Here is a 20,276-nt window from a genome sequence, read left to right as displayed (position 1 = left end):
AACAATAGTGATTGTTATATTTCACAATTATATTATGTTTTTGGGTTTATGCCATATTTTATAGGGGATTATTTTTGAAGTTGACAACATGTCAAAATTTCAATAGGGCTCATATACTTCTTGATATTGACAAATGCAGTTTTATTTCATGTTTTATTTTGAATTTCTATAATTTATTAATGCTTTATTGATTTTTTTCACATTCCTTCTGGGGTGTCATGAATACCCAAGCTGTCCTTTTTCACACTGAACAAGGTTGCACGCATATGCATTTATTATAAATGCATTTCTCTTTAACTACTTGTTTTGTTATTCAACTTAATTTCATTCAATTCAAAGAACTTGCTTTTATTGGTGGCATTCCACTGAAAAAAATTCGTATCCTCCAAAGGATTAGATTTTCGCAGAATTTTACAGTTTGAAGAATTCCTGAAAAAAAAATGATCGCAAAAAATCTGAGCTAATTAAGTCATTCTGTTTAGTCGTATATGTTCAGCGGTCGATTAACGGAATTCTGTAACAGGTTGACAATGTCATATGACAAATTTTCATGATAATTCGGGAACAGGGCAACATTAAAGGCCATTAAACATCGAATGGATATTACAAGGGCCACTACTATGAAGCTCTTAGTAATTGATGTGAACCTGATTTTCAATTACATTTTTCCAAATTTTTCACAAACAAATTTTTAAATTTGTCATATCACATTGTCATACTGTTACAGAATTCCCCTACTGGCACTATTTGAGTTAAGGGCCAAATGGCTCGAAATAGCGATTTGGCATCTTTAGAGGACTCTTCTGTAAATCATCCATCACATAATAATTAACATGGTTTTCATTATTACACTGAGAGAAATCCGAAAAAGTTAAAATAACATTCTGGAAATGTTTATTTTACCCTGCAGTATTGATCCGAAATCTGTGTAAAAATTATGCTTTTTAGGTGTATTAGGGGTTAAAGTTACCCTGTTTCATGTTAATTTTATCCTTAAAAATGTGTAAAATTAACATTAAAAAATGTTGATATGTTTTTACACCTAAAAAGTGTTAAAGTTATGAGCAAAAACAGTTAATCGCACCCCCGTTTTTTCACAGTGTATTCACTTTCCAATCCCTATTATATTCAAATACTTCACAAATTTTAATTGGAATAGGCCCGCTCAAGGAAGTGATAGGTCTGGAAATATGGTTTTACTCGATATTTATTGTAAGGAATTTTTAAAAGATAATTAAATTAAATTAATTACCCAATTCGGAGTTATTACTATTCTTCAAGTTCGTCTTCTAATTTTAACTTGGGGAAAGTGCCCGTGCTTTGTACGATCTCAAGCTTCGTAATGATTAAATTTTTCATATATTTCTGAATAAATGTGACTCGTCGCACGCATACAGTGAGCGTCAAAAGTTTGTTGCCTCATGTTGTATGTTTGGGAAACCAGGTGCAAAAAATGATAGAAAAATTACTTTTTAAAATTTTTCTTTTTGCAAGTTAAGTTGCCTGTGATCCGTAGATCGTTGTTATGTATTTCGAAAAAAAAAATTCATTTTATTTTATATAAAAAATACTTGTTTTCCAAAAGTTGATCATTTTTTATGCGTCAAAAGTTTGTTGCCTCATTTGATTATTACTTGTTGTTTATCACTTTTATACACATGTATTTACCATTGTCAACTTTAGAAATCTGCAAAACCACCATTGGGATCTCAAATGACATAAACTCAAAATATAGCCGGTTTACTTTAAGTTGTTTGCATGTTTTTGACCATTTTGAGTATCTTTTCAAATGAGGCAACAAACTTTTGGCACATGAAAAATGAACCATTTTTAGAAAACATTTTTTTTTATATATGAAATAAAGTGAAGTATTTTTTTTCGAAATACATTAATAAGATTTATGGATTACAGACAGCCAATTTGCAAAATGAAAAAAAAATTAAAACCTATTTCTTTCTATCATTTTTGAATCTGGTTTCTTGAACATACATGACGCAACAAACTTTTGACAACTACTGTATTTTAAAATCTAGGCGGAGTGCCTAGTTTTAAAAATAAATTGCGATGTCACATTTATTCAGAAACAGATGAAAAATTTAATTATTGCCAAGCTTGGGATCGTACAGGTACGAAGTATATGGGAACTTTCCCCTACTTACGAATGTGTATTAGTTGGTGAGCACTATACCCCTATAATATCAAATACTACACTGAGAGAAATCCGAAAAAGTTAAAATAACATTCCGGAAATGTTAATTATACCCTGAAGTATTGATCCGAAATCGGTGTAAATATTACCCTTTTTAGGTGTATTAGGGGTTAAAGTTACCCTTTTTCATTTTAATTTTGCCCTTAAAAAGGTATAAATTTAACATTAAAAAATGTTGATATATTTTTACACTTAAAAAGTGTTAAAGTTCTGAGGAAAAAAAAGTTAATCGCACCCTCTTTTTCTCAGTGTATAAATGTTCTAGAATTAATCTGATGGTATACAAGTAAAATCCAACCGAAGGGCATATTAATCATAATGTTTACTCTATAAAGTTAAATAAATAATGGGAAGATGTTTGGGAAATTTATTATCAATTTGGAAGACTTACAATCTATTATGTGAATGCTTTTTAAACACCAGATAATTTTCACTGACATCAACTTAGATAATGCCTTAGGCTATAGTTCTGACTGATTTGACTGCAGACAGTGGATTTAGTCGGGTTTTGGTGCTCAAAGTGCGCGCGAAAATATCACAATTGAAATCGCGGAGTTTCAGGTGCTCCCAGGGAAAATAATTTCCCTTTTTATTTCACCTGTGTAAACGGTCTTAATTCTTTCAATGAATATATTAATTTGCCATTATTGAATTTCTATTAGGACATCAATATCCCTCATCAAGGGCGTGTATGTGTGTGTGGTAATTTTAAATTTATCGTCCACAATAATCCACGCGGATGTCATCCCAAATATAAATTTCATATGCTCGCCATGGATGTCAAAATTAAAATAAATGTGTGTTGAAAGTAGATGTCATATATAGCAAGGAAGGGAGTTGAATAAAACCAACATAATATAAGTGAATCGAGGGATTTTGTGATATATTTTCAGTGTTCTATCAATTTTTCCGCAAAAAAGGGGTGGATAGGGCGCGGTGAACATTTTTCCACAGTGTGGTTTTCGTGGTTGTTTTTCGATCCTTTTCCCTGGTTTTTCTCATTTGGTGAGGTAGAAAAAAAATACATATCCGAGCCATCATGACTAAAGGCTTCCGTCAGAGTATCGCGGGGAAGAGATTGAAATTCATACGGAAGGTCACTCCATTTTGTATATTTCCGAATTTAATGGAGTTAAACGCACGGAATTTATCTAAAGAACAGGTGAATAATTGTAAAATTTATTGCAATGCTTTTACCATTAATAAAAAAGCATTTCTGCAATGCTTAAAATGTCAGACATCTTCTGTGACTAAACACCAGTAACTCATTAAGATTGCTCAAAGAAAGTGCGATAAGATAAAAGTATTCCATTTTCATAATTATCTCACTCAAACCATTTTATACAATTAATTTCACAATAGTTGATATTACGAACCTCGCAATAAGGTTGTATATGTCAACATTAATAATTCAAAGTTTATGTTTCATTTTGCATTTTCAGCAACTAAATCAATATGCATATGAATAGGAGAAATAGCATAACTAAATATTTTATTTACAAACTATTGCTATCATCAAGTTTTGTTTTACTACTCGAATTCTAGGAATATATCGTTCATTTAAATTTAGCAGATGGCATAAAATTGTTTAACTTTTTTTGAATAATTATCTTGAGCTAATATCTGAATAAAAATTGTTTATATCTTTTGTGACGACACTGCACAAATAATAAATTTAATTTAGTCAGAAAAGTAGTGAAATTTTGATCAGTGTTCAATTTAGAACTTTAAAAGCAGTGATATTTTCATGCGAGTTAAATATTTATGTTTCGTAGGATGGAAGGTAGGAACACCTGTTCGACAGAGAATACCTAATGACAATTTAATCAAAATATTGAAATTTAGAAATCTCTTATAATTTATCTAATAAAATGCAAGACATTTTTTCATTTTTCTATCTTGTAAGGATACATGTTCAAATGCCATATTCCAAATTGTACAAAATAGGGTGCCGATAGATCCAGGATATGATTTCTTAAAGAGCCAATAGGTGTTCCTTCGATCCTAGTTATTAATTTATATAAATTAGGGCAGAATCACATTGACAACACCGAGAAAAATGTGGATGGTAAAATTTACCATCCTCCATACAAAATTCTAATAGCCGGATAGTAAAAAAGTCACCCAGCAAACGCGATATTAAATTAGACTGTCAAAAATTGTAGAATCTATTGCATGGATAGTAAATTCTAATAGCCGGATGGTAAATTCTAATATCCCGGATATTAAATTTTACTAGCCGGATGGTAAATTTTACCGGCAGGATAGTAAATTTTACTAGCCGCATATTAGAATGAAAAATGTCGGAAAAATTTATTTTTCCTTATTTTCATTGATTTTTGGCCATTGTTTGAGGGCTTGGGGCCCTTCTTGGATGACTTTCTCTGTATTTCAAGCCATTTTGGTGTGTGAAAATTGAACGACTGCGCCGAGATTTGAACACGCGACCTTTGTGATGACAGTCCAGCATCTTCCAGCTGCGCCACGAATTCCTATAATATATTCAAAGTATATCGGGAACCGTTGCATCGGCACCCACGATATTCCAAAATGACATTCTAACAGCAGGATGGCAAATTTTACTGGCTTGGATAGTAATTTCAATCCAAATTACTATCCTCCGTTAAAATTTACTGTCTTCCAGTTAAATTTTAACATCTAATATGCGGCCAGTAAAATTTACTTCCCGGATATTAAAATCTAAGAGAGGTCAAGGTAAAATCTAAAGGAGGATAGTAGATTTTACCATCCGGCTGTTAGAATTTACTATCCATGGGATAGTAAATTTTAAAATGTCAAGATGGTGGATTCTAAAGGAAAGTTTCTATGGAGGATGGTAATTTCTACTATCTTTTGAGGCAGTAGAATTTAAAGACATGATTTGTAGAAAATACCATCCAAATTTTTCTCGGTGAATAAAATGCTCGCCGTAGCCTCACCGTATTTCGTTAATTTACGCATTACCTTATCTCATACTCGGTGGCATTCGGTAAAAGTAATTTAGGAAAATCGAAGAAATAATACGAAAATTCGATAAATAGTGCGCAAAAAACTGTAAGAGAAATAATTCGTAGTTGTTTTTACTCACCGTTTATTACATTTTCGTTTTATTTCTTCAATTTTCTTATATTATTTTCACCTAGTGCCACCGAGTATGAGATAAGGTAATACGGTAATTGAGAATTTGCATAAGAATTGCAATGAAAATGCGTAAATTAACGAAATACGGTGAGCTTTTAACTGTCAATGTGATTCTGCCCTTATGCCCTAGACACACGTACGACTTAAGCCGAGAGACGACTTAGTGGGAAATGATGGAAATGCACTTTAACCTTTATATCTAATATAATTACGCTAAGCCGTCTCTCGGCTAATCCTCAAGTATGTCGAGGCCCTTATTAGTCTCTGTTATGTAGAGATTTAGGTTTTTACTATCCAAAATGTTGTAGTTCACTGTTCGAATTTAATTTTTTACTGTTCATTTGTTTTTGTGTTTTTTTATTATTTTTTTTAATGTAAGCATCAATTCCTTAATGTTACAGTTTTTTTTAAAATGTGTATAAATCTTTTTGGAACATTAGTAACAGTTGAACTCTTAAGAGTTGTGCCCCTATTTCACAAAAAATAGCAAAACTAAATCAATTTTGCAGAGCTCTACTACAAACTAATTTTTCAAATAAGCCAACGAGAGTAAAATTTTGAAAAATATTTCCAACGGAATAATTCAATTGCCTAGGGAAAAATAGGGTATTTTAAAATCATTTTCAATTTGTAATTTTTAGATTTCTTCATTGTTTTAGATGTGCAAAAGAAAAAAAATGCGAAGAAAAGATATTCCCTTTCTTCTTACCCTTCTTGTGCTGTTCGAACTCAAAGAGGGAGCAGTTATATAATCGTCTGTTTTTCAACTTGTGACCGTCCTGAAGCTTAAACGGTAACACATATCAACTTCTGGTCTTCCATGACCCCCAATTAAAAAAAAACAATATCTCCAGATCCGGACGTTTTTTTTTACTCTCCATCCCTTCCCCACCGCCATCCCTTAAAAACAACATTTTTCAGTTTTTGTTTTTATCAAAAATGGCCTGAGCTTTTTCAATTATTTTCGTATATGTTTTAGAGGTAGTCCAGGCCAACATTTCGTTCAAGCATACCTATGTCCGGAAAATTCGCCATTTTGAGTTATTGAAGGTCAATGGTCAACCACTTTGGAAGGCTCATTTTTAACAGATTTGGTGAAATTTGAATTTTTTCATCGATAATGAACCGGTTAAGTACCCGTAAGTGCCAAATCTTTTTTTAAATATTCTTTTTTTTCTGTCCGTAAACTTGTCACCCATCTAGAGGCGAAACAGTAAGAGATACGAACTTCTGATCTACGGAGAAAGCCCCCATAAGTCGACCCTAGGAGCATTAATATGGTTTTTGTTTTCCTCCCACCCCTCCATCTTCCAAGTACTCTATTTTACGGCCCTTGTAACTTCTATTGTTTGTACAATAACTATTCGGATGTAAAAAGAGAAGGTGCCAGAGACAATTTAATTTGTCCATCATTAATCGTCGTGGAAAAATCGAATCCCAAATTAATTTCAATCATTCAAATCTTAGCGCTAAGGCTCTGAATAATACCTAAAGCTGGTTGTTATTTAAAGCCTAACTTACGATTTATGAATAGGTTTAAATTTATAGGCTATTATAAAACGAATTATTCAATGGAAAATTATATTGTATAAAATTTCAGCCAAAATGCAAAATATTCGAACTTCTAAGTATGCTCTTTTGTTCCATTTTGGACCACTTACCAAATTTATAAATCTAAATACGATTTATTATTGATATTGTGTAGGGGAGATAGGGGTAGAATTAGCCAGCAAATGAAGCTTTTTTTTCGAGCGTGATTTGTGAAAAAATGATAAGGTTTGTCTAATATATTTATGTTTCATAAGTAGCATTAGGATATTGGCTGTATGAAACAGTGTAGTTCAAAGCTCTCAAATCCTGGCCTTTTTCTAGAGAGGATAATGAAAAAAGTATGACACATTGGCTACACTTGCCCCGGCCTGGGAAGATATAGCCACTTTTGGGGTACTAATTGCCATCAGTTTTCCCAGACGAAATTTTAAACTGGAGATACCAAATATTGTTTTGCTTGATACATTGAAGTCCACTGATGCTAAATATGTCACTTAATTTTAATGAAAAAGGCTTTAGCAGACTTTTTATGACATTTTTTAATTGCGGCAAAATTGATGAAAATATTCTGAAAAAATCTATTTCACAAATTTTTCATCCGAATGGCAATATTGCTTGGAATATCAATAGTACTTTTTCGTCTAACAATTATCCATGTATTAGTGAAAAATCATGAAGAGTTTTATCCCGCCACGGAAGAGTGGATACATCTGCTCCGAGGGCTGTTTCAGTGTTTATCATCTTATATAAAAAGGAGATAATTATTATCCAAGTGAAAAATATCTCTTAATTAACTTTATTAAACCAGAAACAAAGTAAAGCTATGAGATTTTGACTAACATCTTAGAAAACCAAATGCTGGGCCAAAAATTGTAACATAAAAATTACAATTTTATACCCATTTTATAAAAATGCTTCTAAATTGTAGGATAATAGGATCAGACTTATAAATATTTCTGGCAATATGGAGATGTGTTCCTACTTTCATTAAAAAATACTTTGCTCGATGTACATTTTAAGAAAAACGAGAAAAATCCACTGAATAATTCTACCCCTGGCTATAGGTACCCCGGTCTCCCCTACTAAGAAAATTTGATTATATTATGTTAAACTATTCTTTTGATTATATAAATACAGTATATACAGTAATAAATAAAATATATAAATAAATATATACAGTATATTTTTGTTATTTAATTGATTTGAATTTGACTGCATCATTCTATTTATTATGGAATTGTGATGTCGCATTGCGTTGTTAAAAAAGAAATTTTGAGCCATCAGCTAAACTAAATATGAGCTGAACTTGTTATACCAACCACTCACTTAATATTCACTTATTGAATATTTATTAAAGCACAACGTAAACTGATATTCATTCATAAATCTGAAACCATACTTTTTTATTGTTTATGATTTTTTCAATTCAGCGTTTTGTGAAGAACAACAGAGTAACATTGAGCGTACTGCTGCTATATAACTTTACTACACAATTTGTCAGGAAAATCACATTGTTGTTGGGGAATTAATCACGACTCACTAATTTCCATTTATTAATAGTTTTTCAATAGTTAATAGTTTTTCAACTAGGGTTTTTCAGGACTAGGGGATTTGTCCCTTTAAAATCAATTATTTGCGGTTGGTCATTTGAGTTTCGAGGTGGTCTGTAAGCCAAACAGTGGAAGTCCAAAATGCCCATGAGCCCGCAGGAATTGAGAAAATAATCTATGTTATTGTTTATGCAGACCCAAATGCCCCAAATGTGACTAGGCCTAAAATTGCTCATATTATAGGCATCTTAAACGAATAAATGCAATATATTTTGTAAAAAAGATTATGCACAATGAAAAGAAAGATTTCATAAAATTGTTCGAAAATATTTATGAATTTCTACGGGTGTCTTACAAGATGCTCGGTAAATCGTATAGCCCGTTAAAAATTTCGTAAAAGTGTGTACTTTTTCATAAACATTGTTAGTAAGATGATCACTTGACAAGCATTTTTTGTTTATTTACAAATATTTCTTCGTACATTTCTATTTGCCTGCCAAAACTTTATGAACAAATAACAAAATTTTACAAAAAAAAATGTGTTTACGATTACGACGATTACGAACAAATGTTTGTAAAAAAGAAACAGAAAATACTCGTCAAGTGACCATGTTACGAGTAATGTTTGTTATAAATACAAACTTTTACAAACTTTTACAATTACAAACTTTTTCTTGGTTTGTACGATTTACGAGCATTTTGTAAGTCCCCAGTAAGAATTCACAAACATTTACGAACAACGAAATATTTTTTCCTGTGTATAAAAACCTGCTTAAAAAATCGTTAAAAATTAAAAAAAAAACCTTTTCCAGTTTAAGATTTTATGCCTCATTTGGATCAATTACATTAAAACTGATTTTATGAATCGAGTTGTAACTACGGACAAGCCTTGGACCTATTAACTATGATCCTAAATTGATGTAAGAATTATTTCAGTAGACTGAAGCTAAATATTCACTTCCGAATCAAACAAAATTTGAAAAATCGGTTAATATGGTTTTGGCATTAATGTCCAAGATTCTTATTAATTGATTATCTTGAATGAGGTAGAAAAATTAACTTCGAATATTACTGTTCACTTTTGGACCAATATAACCCAAACATTTTGACGAAACACTTGTTCACGAAGGCATTTCGACAATGTCGAAATTTAAAGATTCGAATTACGAATGCCTTGGTCATGTCATCCAGCGTATTCTCTAAATTTGACTTCCACCAGGTACTTCTATCTGTCCAGAAAAGTAAAGAAATTTATCCGTCACTAATGTATATATGTATATATTAATGTATAGTCCTATACATATTACTTTTTGTATCTAGGGTAAACCTTGATTAATCATCTAATTAATTTAATAAATTATTTCACTTCTGTTGCTTATAGGCCCAAAACAAATCAGGCTGATCCCAGCATTGAATCCAATTTGAAGTCAACCAACTTGTTGACAACTCAAAAACAGTATATCGTATATGCATTTACCTATTAATATAGCCGGTTTTTGCTCTGAGCGTGTCTCAATATTCTCGAGCATCAGCCTGAGTCTATTTTTTCGGCCAACTGGGTCCTTACGATTGAATGATTTTTGTGAACTCAGAGCTTAAGTACTGCTAATAATCCACCTATTATTAATAATAATAATAAATAATAAATCTATTATTATTATTATTAATTTGCTAGACATACTTACGACTTAAGCCAAGGTACGACTTACCGTAATATAAGCCGTCTCTCTGCATAAGACGTAGATCTGTCTACGGAATAACAGTTTATGTCGAATAAAGGAGTAATAGCAGCCATAGAAGCATATTATGGAGACCTCCCAGAAACACATTTCCACCATGGTTTAGACTTTTATTGAAGGGTCATTGGGTGAAGTGCGTTGAGGTTATAGTATAGAAGATTATTTTGTTAAAAAAAAAATAGCGTTGGATTTATGAGGTTTTTCCTTTATGTCTTTTACGCGAACTTTTCAGACAACCTGTAAGATGATTTTTATTCTCAGAAAAAGGATTTTCATTTTAATATATTTTTATTTTCTTTTGGAATTTAATGGCAAATGCAACAAACCTTAAAATAACAGAGCTTAGATGGAAACCTAAATTCTCTAATTCCACGAAAGCTATATTAATCTTCTAGTCAAAATTGAAATATAAACTTAAGACGATAGTAAACTAAGAATTTAAGTAAGTTATCTTCTCTCAGGACTCTGATATCATTTACTCCTTAAATATGGAGCATTGGTATAATATCTATGCTTTCCGCATTTGATAAATCCAAGAGGTAATAATCAGATAAAGAAGCAGGAAATGAAATATGAGGTCTTTCACTGGAATTTAATTATTTTATAACCAAGATTTAATTAAATGAAATAAAACATCATTCTTAGAAATGTTTAAGATTCTGAAGACAATTTCCCTATGCTTTTAATTTAAGAATAGTTTATCCGTGGAAAGAGGCGAAAACTCATAATATTCACTTTTAAGATCATTGGTACATTTCGTCGGTTGCCTCAGCAACTGTGCTAAGTGCATCCGCTTTGTGTCTGCATTTGTTGCAAACGCCGCGCAGCGATGCGTTGCTTAGATCGAATGCTGACACAAAGCAACCCAGCGAGCACCAAATGCTAAGCTTTTTCAAATCAGCTGAAAACATATATTTTTTCAGCTGAGCTCTGCTAACCTCGAAGTTACACTAGCGATCGCAGTGGCAATTAGTCGAAGTTATTCTTTTTCCCCAATCGAGTGAGAGACTTTAATGCACTTGGTTTTTGTCTTTGCTGAGTTGAGTAGAAGCTAAGGTTAACCTTTTCCATTATTACAATTTTATGATTCTTACAATAACCACATTTGACATTAAAAAATAAAGCAAAAAAATTTAAAATTCACAAAATTTTTAAAAAATCATATTTATAATATATTTTGAATAATATGTATTCTTAAACCTTTTCCGACCAATAAATTTAATTTTTTTTGTCTAATTTTATCAAAAAATATTGTGAATTCATTTATAAAAAAATATACTACACCTAAATTAAAATTGCATTGCCAAGAATTCTTGTCCGCTGTGATTTTAAAAAAATTAATAACCCAAGAAATTCTTGGGAATTCTCAAGATATTTTGATATTTAATGAATTCTAAATTCGAGAAATATTGAAAAAACTTCGGAACCTCATGGAAATACTAAGAAGATCAAGAACATATAGAATTTAGAGCCTCTATAATTTTTATTTAATGGTATACACAGTCTACTCAAAATTATTTGAAATGATTTCCAACAAATTAGCATATTTTCCTGACTTTAAAGGTATTTAAAAACTCTCTTCTAAAAAATATAAATGCATATCATTTTAATTTAAAAAATGAATCATCAAATTGAATAAATTTTTCATTTAAAAAAGAATACGTACAGTATTAAAAAAAAACGATAATTGTTGGTTTGTTATTTTACCACGATAATAAAAGTAGTTTTTTGCGTAAAAATGCGCTTTAGAAAATTTATAATCGAAAATTTATAAATATACAGCAATTTATAAATATGCAGCATATACATTATGCATATGCATCGTGCACGGATCATACATTTATTTCACTTGTAAAATATAAAACATTTTATAACATAAAAAAATATATTTTTTCCGCATTTGCCGCAACAAACAAAAACGCTTTTATGTAAATTTTTCAACTTAAATTGTGATAAAACAATTATATTTTATTTTGTAGTATCCATAGAATTTTTTTTGTAGTATTTTTAAAAGGCATTATTGAACTCATTAACTCTTTCCGGACCGCAGCATATACTGTAAGCTAATTTCACTTTTTTTTTTAAATAAAAAATATCTTTGCTCAGAAATTAATTGAGGTCCTACAAAAAAATATTTTACATTTAGACATCCTTATAGTTTGTAATCATTCACAAGAATAGGATTTTTATCAGTTCTGAATAATTAAAAAAAACATTGTTTTCCACAAAGTATTCATATGCTGCTTTGTGTATTCAGAGTCCCAAAAGAGGCGAAAGAGTTAAGTGGGGGAGTCACAACTTTTAAATGGATTTTTTTAAATGCATCTGCAACTTTATTTACCATAAAAAAGTAAAAAAAAGTAGAAAAATCCTGTTTCAAGATCAATTACAATAGTTGTGACCGACTGTGAGCATAATACATCAATGGCTGTTCCAGGAAAGATGCCAATATTTAATTGCGAAAATTGAGGAAAATATGCTTTTTGCAAAAGAAAAAACATATTTTTCATAAATAATGAATAATTTTATAACCCCCGACTGAATATTTGCTCAGAAAAAAATATTTTTTTTTCTCGGGAAAATAATGACGCAATTCACTAAAAAATGCAACATTTTTGGGCGGGAGTATGTTTAATACTCTTATTTGACCATTCTCTATAGGCAGCATACCGCAGCATAATTCCTATAATAATACAAGTAATAAAAATCGTGATTATAATATCCCCCAAGTTGATAAATAATTTCAGGGGAAATTCCAAGTCCATTTTGACATTTTGAGAGAAAAAGAAAAAAAATGAAAGAGAAAATTTGCTGCTAAATGCTTCCTGGCGCCATCTACCGGCAGTATTTAGTTCTGCCATCATCCACTGCGAGCGCTAAACAGTGCCATTTTTATGTATTTGCTTAGCACTTTTTGTTCGAGAGCTGCTGATTGGCCAGCAGACCGATTCAGCAAAAAAATGCTGAAAATCCTATTTTATTCTGCTAACTGTGCTCGCTGAGAAATGCAGTTAGCACAGTTGCTGAGGCAACCGACGATTTGTAGTAACCATCACAGGCATATTTTTAATGTGTTTTACATTCTCAAAATTGTTGTTTGCAATTTCTGTAGTTTGCACTCTGGAATGTTAATATTGTGAGTTATGTTGGAGAATCATGAAGAATTCTTTTATGAGTGTTATTTTTTAGATTTTATTCTGTATGAAAAGCTTATCTTATGTTCTTTTTTTACGTAGTATGTCACCTCTCCGATATGGTTTTTTAGAGACCATCAAAAGAATATTTCTTCACTTGTCGGCTCAGTTGTAAAAAAAAACAGAGATATAATTTACAACATTACATCAACAATACATCTTACACCAATTTTCCTCACGACTTTAGATTTTGCTCCCGTTTTAGTATTTTATTTTTCAACGCAGAGTAATGGTACCATTATCAGACGTAATATGCATACATTTTTTTCTCTCAAAACACTCCCTTACGCAATGAAAATGTCAGGAGTATCGTTTATCGGACAATTTATCACAGTTGAACTAATTCAGCAATGATATTCTTTTTCCAGCATACACCACGGAGCTGGATTGAAGCGAATTTTCAGAAGCGCGAATGCATTAAGTTCATCCCAAATCCGAAGGATGAGGAGCGGTAAGTGTCACAAAGTGTTTTTTACGATCGTCCTCAATGGTGGATGGAAAATGTTTTTTTTTTTCATAATAGCTGAGTGAGATGAGCATGAGGTGGATGTGTGATTTTTTGTGCTTTCCTTTGCGATATATTCCCATTTTTTGCAATGGAAAGGGCGACACGTACTTCTTCAGCAGACGCTTTTAAGATGACGATATCGATAAAATCCATGGCTATTTAAGTTCTCGTTTAGGGCTAGAGGATGTGACCGTGAAAAGTTTCACTCACATTTTATTTTTTTCAAAGCTAATTCATCGATGTGAAAAGTTTCTTGGATTAATCGGCTTTCTAGAAAATGTATAGACAGTGTCAACATATTTTGCTGAGGACGTAAAAAATGTATTGTTCGTAATCATTGAATTCTTAATTATAATAATTAAGAATTTGTTATTAATAACTTTATGCTACTTCTTACATTATAGCGTTTACACACTAGAAGCAATTTTCGTCACAAAATTGCCTATTTAAAAAAAAATGACGTTACCACCTACAATGATAGGGAAAATTTTCTTTTTAAAAAGCATTTTATAAATCAGTGATAAGCCCAGATAAACTTATAGTAGCTGAGATTTTTTTGCAGGCGACCTCGGAGTGCTTGCAAATCGTGGTGCTTGCAACAATACGTGAAAATTCGCATGTGAGTGGAATTTTGGGGGTAAAGAATCGCGTCGAGCAAACTGTTCTTGACGTTCTTGACGATCGAAGCGGATAAAATTAGCTCGACACGATCCTTTACTCCTATTTAACTCAAAATTGAATTTTAACGCATTCCGAGTTGTAAGCACTCTGAGGTCGCCTGTAAAGTATCTTAGCTATTATAAACTTATCTGGGCTTATCACTGATCCTTTTCTATTCTAAATAGTTTGAGTACTTTGAGTAGAAAAGGCCAACAAAAGAAAAAAAATGTTCATTAATATCGGTTAATAAATACTAGAGATCAGATACAACCAGAGAAGGAGCTCTCTATCGTTTCCGTCCCGGAGTTGGTTGGAAGCAACGCTAAGGCGGTGACGGTGATGTTTTTTTTTTTATTTTATCATTTTCTCTATTAATATTTTCTTGACCTCAAGTTCCCTATGTTCCGAGCGATATCACACGAAAATCTTCTTGACTGAAGTATATTCTTAAAACGAAAACACTTAAGCAGATACTTCAGTCGAGATGAAATTTTGCATCGAAAAAGCGTAATAATTACATCGATATCCGACGAATTAATTCAACTCGCACGAAGAGTTGTTTTAACTTTATTTACTAAAATTTACAACGAAAAAGAGTAACAATTACATCGCTATTCGTAGAGTTAATTCAACTCTGCCATAGAGTTGTTATACCTTTTTAGGTTTTTTCTTAGTGTAGAAATAGCAAGTGTCGGTGTACATTTAGGCGGAGTGGGGCGGATGTGATTCGCCGTTATAAATTTCAGGATTTCAAATACAATATATTAAAATTTCATCGAAATCGCTTCGTAAGTAACAAAAATACGGTCAGGTCAAGACATTTTTGATTATAGCTCAGGCTAGGGAACATCAACCGAAATTAAGTCTAGTTTTCGAAATATTCGGCATCGAATTTTCGAAAATCGATTTTTCGATTAATCTGACCTTCGATTAAATCGAAACCGATTGGGGTGTCAAGGAAGTTGTAGTATTTCACGAGAGCTTCCCAAAACATAAAAAAATATTTCAAATTTTGACAATTAAACAATTAGAACCGGAGATATGACCATTTGAAAATTCAATTTCTGACCCCTTATAGCTCGGGGCAGGTAAGTCGGCCTTAATTTTTTTATTGAATTGAAAACTCTTGGTCCCAGTTATCTCATGCTAAAATTTGAGATCGATCGATGCCGTAGGGGCTGAGTTATTGAGAAAACAAAATTTGGTGGGGGTTGATCTGACATCATCAACTTCAGCTACCTATCGACCTTTAACGTTTACCGAAAACCGCTTGTCCATATCTCGCTCCATTCTCTCCCAGAAGCGTCTGTACCCCGACGGGACGGATGAGACGGACGGGGTGGATGGGACAGACGGGACGGACGGGACAGACCGGACGGACGGGACAGACGGGACGAACGAGTGACGAGTTGGACATATGGACGGACGGAACGGTCGGAACAGACGGGACGGACGGGACAGACGGTACGGACGGGACAGACGGGACGGACGAGTGACGAGTCGGACGCACGGACGGATTGAACGGACGAGACAGACGGGACGGACGAGTCAGACGTACGAACGAACGGACAGACGGACGTCCACGAAAATCGATTTTTAGCGCATATGATATTCGTGATCAGTGTCAAAACATGTAAATCTAAAATTTGGGCCCGATTTGACATGGTCGGATTTCACCTCGGACCACAAGAGCTGAGATTGTAAATAATATCAGCTAAAAGATGTCGAAGAAATATGCTGTTTCTTTAGTCTGCATGACCCACGTAACCCCTCTAAGCAGTATTTAAATAAAAGAAATCAATTACCTACTTTATCGATTCACTACCGATTGGAACAATTTTACTAATTATCAGTTTTGGGAAAGATTTTGGAATGATATCCTTATGATTTAATAATCAGTTTTTGTTGATACTAAATCGCTATAGACTCAAAAATTGTACTAAAAGATAATTCATGAAGAGCACTCTTTCGTGAGTTCGAGCATTCCACAAAGTTGCCATCTCTTTTTAGCTATTAATTAACAATCAGATTACGTTACTACGTGTTTATTTTGTTACTTGGGAGGCCAAACGAATAGGGTTAAAGAGTTCCAATCTTGAGGAGACTCTTTAAATGTTATAGAGGTTAATTGTGTTATGAGAACTTTATTTTATATTCCTGCAGTATAAATACACTTTGGTAAATTATTTTAATGTGCCTCACAGGTGTGATATTTAGAACAAGTGCCATTATCTTTCTTTTTTGTTCTAAAAGAAAAGAAAAGAAAAGAAAAGAAATTTTACAACTTTTTGTATCCAATTTTATTAAGACAATACTCAAGGAAATGCTACAGTCCTGAAAAATTCTGCATAATTTATTGGTTTTTCAAACCTCCTTTTCTGTGAAACCGAGCCGCAGAAAAATTGAGAAGGGTAAGGAAGTGCTTTGAACATACGGATACGAAATATTGTCAAGTTTTAGGAAAAAATTGGTAAAAGAACAACAAAAAAGTTTTTTTATTGCATAAATATATTGTTTGTTTCAAACTCAGTTTCTTAATTTGAATAAGCAAAAATTTAATATGTATACTAAAACCCTGGACTACCAATTATAAATGCTCAAGGGATTTATGTTGATGCCACGGTAAACATCCAAAAAGAGGAAGTTTACCAAAAAATTATGTACGCGTGAAAGTGTCTGTTAAAATTTCATTACAAAACTTTACAACCGACTGTGACTCTCCTATTTGTAGGCTCTCTCTTTGAGATTTTCGTCATTTCCCTACGCTGCAAGACAAACTTTATTCATTTCTAACCCCAATGTTATGTGAAAATTTTAACGTATTTTGATCTACTGGGGGATTTATAACCCTCATTGAATTAGTTGAGATAACACACAAATTTCACACTCTTCATCTCTCTATTTAATATGAGGAAGATGTGGTGAAGCTTATATCTCTATCGCTTTAACACTCGTGGTTAGTCAATGGGTGTTGAATGAGAAATACCCAGAAAATTCCTGTATAGGTTAAATGAATATTTTTAGTGGGTCTATAGATATTCTTATCCTTTGTTATAGTTTATGTAGAGTCTGTGAGATAACATAAAGCAAACATATGGTTGCAGTCATTCGTTCAAGCAATGAGGTTAGAAAGTTAAAAGCATCTCTTAACCCCATCAAACTTATGCCCCATATCACGAAGAATCCATCGTTAAACATTTCCTCTTTCTCTCCCTGTATTCTATCAATATGCGTTGGAGAAAATTAAGAGAAAACTTACTTATTCTATCTTTATGTCATTTTAATAGCTCTAATGATACCCATACCCAATAATTACCAAGTGTCTTTAATTCGATAAAGATGTAGACTAGGAGCACTATGTACCCTCATGAGAATATCATAGAATATAAATCGTCATGGGAGATTGAAGAATATTTTTCAGTGACACATACAATAGGTTTTTTTTCTTTTTTTCTTCTTTTAATAAAAATCCTGAAAATCTGTCACATTCTATTCCACAAATGTTTCTGAAACTTTCTTCGTGTTTTTTTTTTTCTTTATATTATGTCTCCACCCACGCAATTTAGATACATTTTTCCACTTGCTGACTCTGCTGATGGTCTTACTGCCACTCAACATTTTTCTTCTTTCAATTTAGATTCTTTCTTATAAGGTCGCAGTTTTTGGAATTGATTTCGAAAATTATTTATTCAATTCCAGAGAAAACTCGCAAATTGTATATGTGCAAAACTTTTAAAATTTTATTTCAAAATTCTAATTCATTTATTAACTTTTAATGATTTTCTTGAAATTTATACAAACTTTTCGAAATTTCTTGTTATTATAATGTTCACTATTTAGAATTTTTTTTATCATATAATGCATATGAGGTATTCGGAAGTTTGTTAAGGGGGAGCCTGGGGTGAATGATAACTTTTTGATATTATCGATAGTATCGATAAATCTGTATCTGTTAGAGTAGAAGAATGATGACTTTTTACGCATTATTAAGCCATTTATTATGACATTCTTAATAGAATATGACTGTTGATAAATATTTGTATTAGGTACAAAAAGTATAGCTATCATTCTGTGGGGACACTTCCGGTAATCGCCAGTGGAAATTTATTTCACCTTAAGAAGAAAAACAAATTTTCTGTCTTGCCCAGAGCTTTCGGTTCGGATGTGGACCTTCTTCAGTGGTCGACTAGACTATGTTTTTTGATTTCCTGAAGTTCGTTATTTTTGTAAAAATGGAAGATCATCACCAGCAGTAATCACTTGGGAAGGTTTTTACTAATAGATAATTAGTTTTCTTGCTACTTTTCTAAATTTTCTTTTTGCAATTGTAACATAATGTTCAGAGGATGCAATCAAATTGAGGAAACGGTCATTCTCTATGCGTGCGACTGCCACTGCTTATGTAACATCAGACGGTGCTGTCTGATGAAGACTTATCAAGATTAAAGCCGCTTTGTTTAATTGAGTTTATCCGAGAAACGGGCTGGCTTGTACCAACTAACCCTCAACAGGGGTTAATTTAGTTGGGAATGCATAATAGATCCAAATGGAGGCCTGAGTGCAGTCGTTCAGACGTTGCTACTATTGAAGTCGTACTGTTATTATTTACAAAACTAACCATAGTTTTCTTTTGCGAAAAAAATACTATTTTATCAGGAATAAATTTTCATAAGTTACGCAACTTGAAAGCATGATCGAAATGTAAAAAATATTTAACGTTCCAAGTCCACAGAATATGTTCATCTTATTGTCTGATTGGTTGGAGCTTGAAATATTTTTAAGATTTGTTCAATGTGTGACCAAGTGAGAATCTATTTATTCAAATATAATGACCAACGCACAATAACTTTTGTTTGTAAACATGTTTTCAAAATTTCCCATGAGAATGAGTGAGATGACTAGATCTAGACCTCACTCACTCTCATTGAAATGTCAAAAAAACATGTTTAATAAACAAAAGTTATTGTGCTTTGGCATAAGTCAATAAAGCCTAAATATCAAAATATTTTTATACTCTTAATCTACTTTATTTTCTCTAATAAATAAATATGCAATTTTATCTATTTTAATAAAAAAAAGAGATTATCTGCATTCATTTCAACAATTTGGCTACATTTCCAGTGTCCTATAAATACTTATCACTGTTTTTTTCAATTTTTATCAGAATGTTTGTTATGCCCAACGCACAATAACTTTTGTTTGTAAATATGTTTTCAAAACTGCCTATGAGAGTGAGCGAGATGACTACATTTAGGTTTCATTCACTCTTATTAAAATGTCAAAAATATGTTTACGAAACAAAAGTTATTGTGCGCTGGGCATTATACAAAGTTTATGAAATACTTTACTAGTTTTTTGTTGTATTTTTATTACTGACCAAAAATATATTTTCCTCTGAAAAATTTAACAAAACTCTTACCGTTTATTATTCTAAATAAGAAAGAGAACCCCAAAAATGTATCATCCGCATTCCTGTTACCACAAAAATAATTTCAAAGAGACAACTTTATGAGAAACGAATTATCCCATGAAATTTAAAATTAAATGCCCGCACTGTTATAATAAGAATCTATGCGGTCAGAGACTTTTGAAAGCTCGCTTGGGGCTTTTTCTTCTATTATAGATAACATACACGCACACAATTTCAGACCACCATTGTATTCTTCAGGCAGATGGATTATAAAAGTGTCTATGTACACTCATAAAGTTCTCAATGGGGTTGAC

General features: G+C 32.2%; 2 protein-coding genes across 2 annotated transcripts in view; both read left to right on the top strand.

Moving 5' to 3' along the window:
* LOC129804969 (translin) overlaps positions 1-20,276 on the top strand; it is a 239,470-nt gene that overhangs the window by 140,967 nt on the left and 78,227 nt on the right. The gene's annotated exons all lie outside the window — the stretch shown is intronic.
* Positions 1-20,276, top strand: part of LOC129804965 (transient receptor potential cation channel trpm) — a 117,903-nt gene that overhangs the window by 30,480 nt on the left and 67,147 nt on the right. Inside the window, exon 4 of the mRNA XM_055852755.1 lies at positions 13,753-13,835. Coding sequence (XP_055708730.1) covers positions 13,753-13,835 — 83 coding nt within the window. The remainder of the gene's footprint in view (positions 1-13,752; positions 13,836-20,276) is intronic.

The sequence above is a fragment of the Phlebotomus papatasi genome, chromosome 2 (assembly GCF_024763615.1).
Source record: "Phlebotomus papatasi isolate M1 chromosome 2, Ppap_2.1, whole genome shotgun sequence".
Lineage (NCBI taxonomy): Eukaryota > Metazoa > Arthropoda > Insecta > Diptera > Psychodidae > Phlebotomus > Phlebotomus papatasi.
Note: the sequence above shows the minus strand (reverse complement) of the source record. Positions and strands in the feature narration are given on the sequence as shown.